The following is a 7,377-nucleotide window of genomic DNA, read 5'->3' on the forward strand; positions in this document are numbered from 1 at the left end:
GAACCAAACTCAGGTCCTCTGCAAAAGTAGCCAGTGCTCTTAACTGCTGAACCATGAAGGTTGAACAAATTTACTTTCCCACCAGCAGTGTATAAGGGTTTTGTTTTTGCAGAATTCTTCCTAGCACTTATTGTTCTGATGGAGTCATAAAGAAGTTTTAATTTTCATTTTTCTGATGGCCAAGGATTTTTGAACATTTTTTGTATGTTTATTGGCTATTTGTACTTTTTTATATATAGCTTTAGTTTTTTGAGAAGTTTATGTATGAGTATTGTATCATTTCCACCCCTCCCCGTCCTCCCTCCAACTCCTCTCATGTCCCTCCCCTGCTCTCTCTCAATTTTTTGTCCTCTTTTATTATTGTTACACATAATGCATACATTTATAAATATACATATGTATGGGCACTGAGTCCATTTAGTGGTACTCGTAGGTACATGTGTTTAAGACTAACCACTTGGAATTGCATAACCTGTCAGGGAAGTAGTCCCTGGAAAAAAACTGATTCTCCCTCCCTCATGATCCATTGATAGTCTGTAGCTCTTCATTTGGAGGTTAGACCCCCTGACATTTTCCCCCTCCACACTGGTATTTCAACTGGTTTTGTTGTAATGCAGGTCTTGTTAGGCTACCGTACTGTAGAGATTTTGGGTTCAGCTTTCCTATCACGTCTAGAATGCAATATCTAGCAGCATGCCTTCTGCTCCTCTGGCTCTTCAATCTTTCTGCCCCTCTTCCATGATGTTCCCTGAATCTTAGGTGTAAGGTTGCATTGTTTGCGCATCAGTTAGGGGTGGGCATCTGTACTTTGGAAAGCTGTGTGCTCATTTCATTAACCCATTCATCCTTTGGGTTGTTTGTTTTCTTGGTATTTTCTTTTTTGTGTTCTTTGTATATTCTACATATAAATCCTCTGTCAAATGCATACCTAACAAAGTTTTCCCCATTCCACGTCTCTTCACTCAGTCATTTTCTTTGCTGTGCATAACCTTTTATTTTCACGAAATGCTGTGTTTCAGTTCTTGGTATTATTTCCTGAGCTATTGGAGTCCTTTTAAGAAAGTCTTTACTAATGCCTATACCTTGAAATGTTTATGCTTTCTCTGCAGTTCAAATCTCACATTAAGTTTTGGATCCATTTCGTGTTGATTTTTACAGGGTAGGGAATAGAGATCCAGCTTCATTCTTTCACCTGTGGATATCCAGTTTTCCAAGTAACATTTGTTGCTACTCAGCTTTTTTCAGTGGTATGTTTTTGACATCTTGGTCGGAAGTCTATTGACTGTAACTGTGTGAGTTTAATTCTTGGTCATCTTCTGCTGGTACTGTGCTAATTTATTACTCTGGCTCTGAAGTATGACTCAGAATCAGGGATTGTGGTAGTACCAGCCTTGCTGCCTTTACTCGCCATTTCTTTGACTCTCTTAGCTCCTTTGTGTTTTCATGTGAATTTTCCAATTGTTGTTTCTGCTTCTGCAAAGAATGTCATTGGAATTTTAATGGGGATTGCACTGACTCTCCAGATTGCTTTTGGTACAATAGATATATAATTTTAAAAAGTGTTTGAACTATGCATGGGTGTGCAATGCCCAAAAGTAATGAGTTACTAAATTAGAATTCATAAGCTTTGGAAGTCTTTCTATCTTCTGCTGCCTTTTAAAATTGCTTTTATATGTATGACTGTTTTGCCTGCATGTATTCTGCACAGAGATGTCAGAAGAGCATATCAGATCCCTTGGATCTGGAGTTATCGGCCATGTGGGTGCTGAGAACCCAGCCTGGGTCCTCTGCAAGAACCACCAGTGCTCTTAGTCACTGAGCCACCTCTCCAGCCTAGTCTTCTGCTGTCTTAATATTTATTGTATAGTTCTTTTTTTGTATAATTCTTTTATAAGTGTTTTTAACTTCCTTGTCTAGATCTTTCACTTCTTGGCTTAGATTTATTTCTAGATTCCCCCCCACGCCCCCTCTATGGTCAATGAGATTATTTTCATGATTTCCTTTTTTGACCTTTTTTTGAGACAGGGTCTCCCTGTAGCCCCAGCTGGCCTGGCTATTTTCATGATTTCTTTTCCAGGATATTCATTATTGGCATATACGAAAGCTACTGGCTTTTAAAAAAAAGTTGATTCTGTATTCTGTTTGTGGAATGTGTTTATCAGATCTAAATTTTTTTCAGTGTGATCTTTAGGTTTTCTAATGTGCATGATCCTATTTTCAAATAGAGATAGTTTGTTTCTTTTCCTATTTGTTTTTCCATTGTTTCTTTATCTTGTTTTAGTGATCCAGCTAAGAAGGATTATATTAAATAACAGTGGAGAAAACAAGACTTCCTTCTCTCATTCCACATTTTAGTGGCAATGTTTTTATTTTCCCCATGTATTGGTGATGTTAACTGTACGTTTGTTGCATATAGCTTGTGTCATGTTGAGGTGTTGCCCTTCTATTCCATTTTTTTTCAGTTCTTTTGCACTTTATAAAATGGAGCTAAGAAAACCATGGGTCACTGGTAGGCAGGATGACACCTCAGCCAGGACTATTTATACACACCTCTTGCCTCCTATTTAAAATTAAACTTCGTGCCAGGACCCTAAAGACCTTGTTCCTCTTCCCATTGTGGCCACATTTAATAAATCTATTTTCTGCTTCTCAGTATTGCTTGTTTCTTTAATTGGCCTATGGAGGATGGTGGCCGGGCCCTTGCATGTTATGGCTGCCAGGGCCCAGGCTCTGTCCCTACCAGTTCCAGTAACACTTTTATCTTAAAAGAATATTGAACCTTGTCCAAGATCTTTTGTTTTTGCCTCTATTAAGGTGATTATGTGATTTGTTTCCCAAAGGCTATAACGTAATGTATTACACGTACAGATCTGTGTCTGTTAAACCATCCTTGCATCCCTGGAATGAAGTCCCTTTAGTCATAGTGACTGATCTTTTTGATGTGTTGTTGAATTCAGTTTGTAAGCATTTTTTTTATCTATGTTCATCAAGGGAAGCTGGCTCATAATTCTCATTTCTTGTTGTCCTTACTTTTTTTTTTTACAGTCTGGGTAATATTTCTTCATGAAATGAGTTTTGCAGTATTCCCTCTTTCTATAATATGGAATAGTTTGGGGAGCATTAGAGTTTGGGGAGCATTACTAGTTTTCCTTTAAAGATCTGATAAAATTTGGCTGTGACTCTGAGTGGACCTGAGCTTTCCTTTGTGGAGTGGCTTTACTATTGCTTCCATCTCGTTGCTTATTATGCATCTGTTGAAGTTGATTGTGTCCTATTGGCTTAATTTTGAAGATCAAAACTGTCTGTAGAAATTTATCCATTTATTGTACACAGTTCAGTTTATTACAATATAGGTTTTCAAATCGTGCTGTAATGATCCTCTGAATTTCACTGATGACTTGTAATCACCTCCCTTTTCATCTCTAATTTTATTTATTTGTATTTTATTTATTATTTTTATGTGTATGCGTATATGTTGCCTGCATGTAGTAAGTGCACCCGTGTTGTGCAATGCTGGTGGAGGACAGGAGAGGCTGTCAGGTCCCCTGGAACTGGAGTTAGAGACAGTTGTTAGCTGCCATGTGGGTGCTGGGATTCAAACCCAGGTCTTCTGCAAGAACAGTGTTCTTAGCTGCTGAGCCATCTCTCCAGCCCCTCATCTCTAATTTTAATAATGTGGGCCATAGGTTTCTTTTGGTTACTTTGTCTAAGGGTTTGTCAGTTTCACTTTTCCTTTTAAAGAGCCAACATTGTTCCATTCATTCTTTGCATTCTCATTTTTATTTCTGTTCTATTCATTTCTGTCCTCATCTTCAGTATTTCTCTCTGTCTACTGAGTTGGGGTTTGGCTTGTTTTTGTTTTGTAAGACCTTGAGGTGCATTAAGTTATTTGAAAATTTTTGGAGTTTTTAATGTAAGCTTTTATAGGTATAGGTATGCCTCTTGTTCCTGTATCATTTGGTGTGTTTCATTTTTGTTTTCATTCAATCCTAGGAATTTTATATTTTCTTTCCTGATTTCTTTTTAATGTTAATTCATTTTCAACAGTTTGATACATGTATATAATACATTCTGGTCTCACCATGCCCTCCACTCCCTTACCCCTCATTCAGCTGCCCCTCCTTCACCAAGACCCCACTCCACTTTTATTTCCTTCTCCTTTTGGTTTGGCTTTCTAACATTGGGTTTGGCCAGGACTGCCACACTGGCATGGGTGTGGATCTATCCACTGGAGTATGAGTAAGTCACCAATGGAGACACTGAAGACCATGGCTTCCTCTTCCCTAGGAGCCCTCAACTGCCAATAGATCCTCAGAGTGTTTATGACGTGTTTATGAATTCAGTCTTGTTCAAACCCCATGCAGGCAACTACAGCTCCTGAGAGTTCATGAGTACAGTGTCTGTGTAATGCCCAGAAGACAGTTTCATGGCCCTCATCATCATCATTTTGCTCTTTCATTCTTTCTGCTTCCTCTTCTATGATGTTCACTGAGCCTTAGAGGGGTGAAATGGGTGACTTGGTGCAGCTGAGCTCTCAACAGTCCCTTGTTTCTAAGCCCTTTGACTACCATGAATTTCTGCATGAAGTTCACTGCAATGAGAAGCTTCGTTATCAGGGTTGACACAGCAGTAGTCTGTTGGTAAAGCATAAACATTTAAGATGGTATTTTCCATAACATATCCACTTACCAAAACAAATATTTGACAACATATCCATTTACCAAAATAAAAGTAGTAGGTTCTGTCCTACTACCTATGACTTCCCTAGCCATGAACCTTTGGCTGGGTTCACAATACTAGATACCAACTGCTTTCTGTTGAGTGGGAACCCCATAACAATTGTGCCACTATTGTACTAATAGACACATCTTGCCTAACAGTTGGAAAGCATGCAAGGTCGAAAGCTGGGAAAGACTGTTGTTGACGGTTCCCCCTAGCTACCAGCATAACAGCTTCTAGCATATGAAAGCTAGCCAGCAGGAAGGAAGCTTCCAGCTCAGCTTCAGTCTGGTCTCTCCATGTTTTGAATCCCAGGTGTATCATGTCTTCAGCAGTCAGGACTTGCCATCCAGTTCTAGTTGGCAACAAAGGACAATAGCTGTAATCTGTATAGTTTGGGGAACCTCTGGGACCTTTCTAGCCAACGGCTAGAGAGTTGTAACTGATGTCTGGCAATAGGATTTTAATTTACTATCTCATGGGTTTGGGGCATTGTCCACCCATGCATGGTTCAAACATTTTTTAAAATTATGTTGTTTAAGCCAGACATGGTGGTGCATGCCTTTAATCCCAGCATTAGGGAGGCCGAGGCAGGTGGATCGCTGGGAGTTCAAAGCCAGCCTGATCTACATAGCAAGTTCCAGGCCAGGTGGGGCTACAGGGAGACCCTGTCTCAAAAAGATCACCCCCAAATATGGTTTAAATAAGTTTATAATGGGGCCAGCAAGATGACTCAGTGGGTAGATACTGCCATTGATACAAGCCTGATGCCTGAGTTTGATCTCTGGGACTCAAATAAAAGTGGAAAGAAAGGATAAACTCTACAAAGTTATCCTTTAAACTCCATACAAGAGCTGTGGAACATGTACTCCCCCATCATACAGATGCACACACATAAACACACACACACACACGTACTCTCCCCCAATCATACAGATGCACACACAAGCACACACACACATTATAATATGTAAAAAAGTAAAACAAAAATAACCTTATAAAATAACTGTTTTCAATGTGGCTTCTTCATACATCCTTATTTTTTGTCTACCCTCGAGTATCAGTCCTTCTCTCCAGTCTCCCTCCCTATCTTCTTTTAATCCTTTTCACCCCCAGTATACGCTCCCTCTGCTTTCATATTACACGTGTTCTGTCATCCTTATCCTCCTTGATGCCTCTTCCCCCTTTACCCTCACCAAGACCCCTTTCTCACTTCCAAGTCTCTGTGGTTAAGGAAAAATTAAGGATACATTTTGAAGAATTCAAAACTAAGGCCGGGTGTGGTGGCACAGGCCTTTAATCCCAGCACTCAGGAGGCAGATACAGGCAGATCTCTGTGCATACCAGGCCAACTGGGGCTACAGGGAGACCCTATCTCAAAAAGACCAAAAAAGGATTCCAAACTATGATCCAGGAATGAGAGAGAACATTTGTCACTTGGCTTTGTAGGCCTGGGTTACACCACTCAATGTAACATTTTCTAGCTCCACCTCTTTTCTTATGTCATAATTTCATATTTCTTTCCAACTGAGTAAAATTGTATAAATGTACCACATTTTCATTATCCATTCATCAGTTGATGGATATCTAGGCAGATTCTAACTCCTACTAATTGTGAAAAGAACAACATTAAACACAGATATACAAGTGTCTTTATAGTTGGGTTTAGAGTCGTTTAAGTGTATACCCATATCATATCGTATTTTCATTTTCAGTTTCTTTTGAGAAACTTCCAAACTTGTTTTCAAAGAGTCTGCCCTAGTTTATACTCCCACCCACAGTGCGTAAGGGTTCACTTTTCCTTAAACTCATGAAATATTTGTTATCATTTGTGTTCTTGAAGATGGCCATTCTGACTTGGGTGAGGCAGAATCCTAAAGTAGCTTTGATATGCATTTCCCTGATGGCTAAGGGTACTGAACACTTTTTAAAAGTGTTTATTAGCCATTTGTATTCTTTTGTGAACTTGGTAGAGTTTCATAGCCCATTTTTTAGCCATTTGTATTCTTTTGTGAATTTGGTATAGTTTCATAGCCCATCTTTTAATTGGGTAATTTCTTTTCTAAATGTTTAGTTTTATTAGTTCCTTGTGTATTCTAAACACTAATCCTCTGTCACATGTACCAGTGGACCCAGGCTGTGGACCAGTCTTCAACTGGGGCAAGGCCTTGGCGAGCTCCCAGTAAACCCAGAGTGGGAATCAAATATAACTCTGGGTGAGACTGAAGGCATGTGGAGTTCAACAAAATACAGTGAAAGCTACATACCAAGGCAGGAGGCACTAGCTGACCCAGGACAAGACCTGATTCTCAAAGGAAGACTTGATAAAGAGCCTCTAGCCATAAATTCCAATCTTAACAAGGAAAATGATACCTGAACACTACTTAGTCCTCCACTGAACACTGTAAATGCCACCACTGAAAGAAAAAAAAATGGAACTCTAATTTTAAAAATAAAAAATACAAAAGGAAGAAAAACTCAACCAATGAACTAAATCCAGAAACACAAACGCCAGCATGGAAACAGAAAGAATATGGAAAACCAAGACAGCCTATCTCCTCACAATTCATGAATTCCAAAAAAAATGTGAATAGCTTCAAGAGAATTAAAGCAGATGAATGAAATGTGTAAGTCAATCCAAGATATGAAATTAGAGAC

The 7,377-nt window shown here is 39.2% G+C and overlaps 1 protein-coding gene across 1 annotated transcript in view; it reads left to right on the forward strand.

The window, feature by feature from the left end:
* Positions 1 to 4,508: 4,508 nt before the first annotated feature.
* The window catches only part of LOC103743854 (zinc finger protein 248-like), an 18,934-nt gene continuing 16,065 nt past the window's right edge, over positions 4,509 to 7,377 (forward strand). The window contains 1 exon segment of the mRNA XM_017801022.1: positions 4,509 to 4,617. Within this exon segment, the coding sequence (XP_017656511.1) occupies positions 4,509 to 4,617 (109 nt within the window).

Source organism: Nannospalax galili, unplaced genomic scaffold (assembly GCF_000622305.1).
Source record: "Nannospalax galili isolate Female #2095 unplaced genomic scaffold, S.galili_v1.0 scaffold630, whole genome shotgun sequence".
Lineage (NCBI taxonomy): Eukaryota > Metazoa > Chordata > Mammalia > Rodentia > Spalacidae > Nannospalax > Nannospalax galili.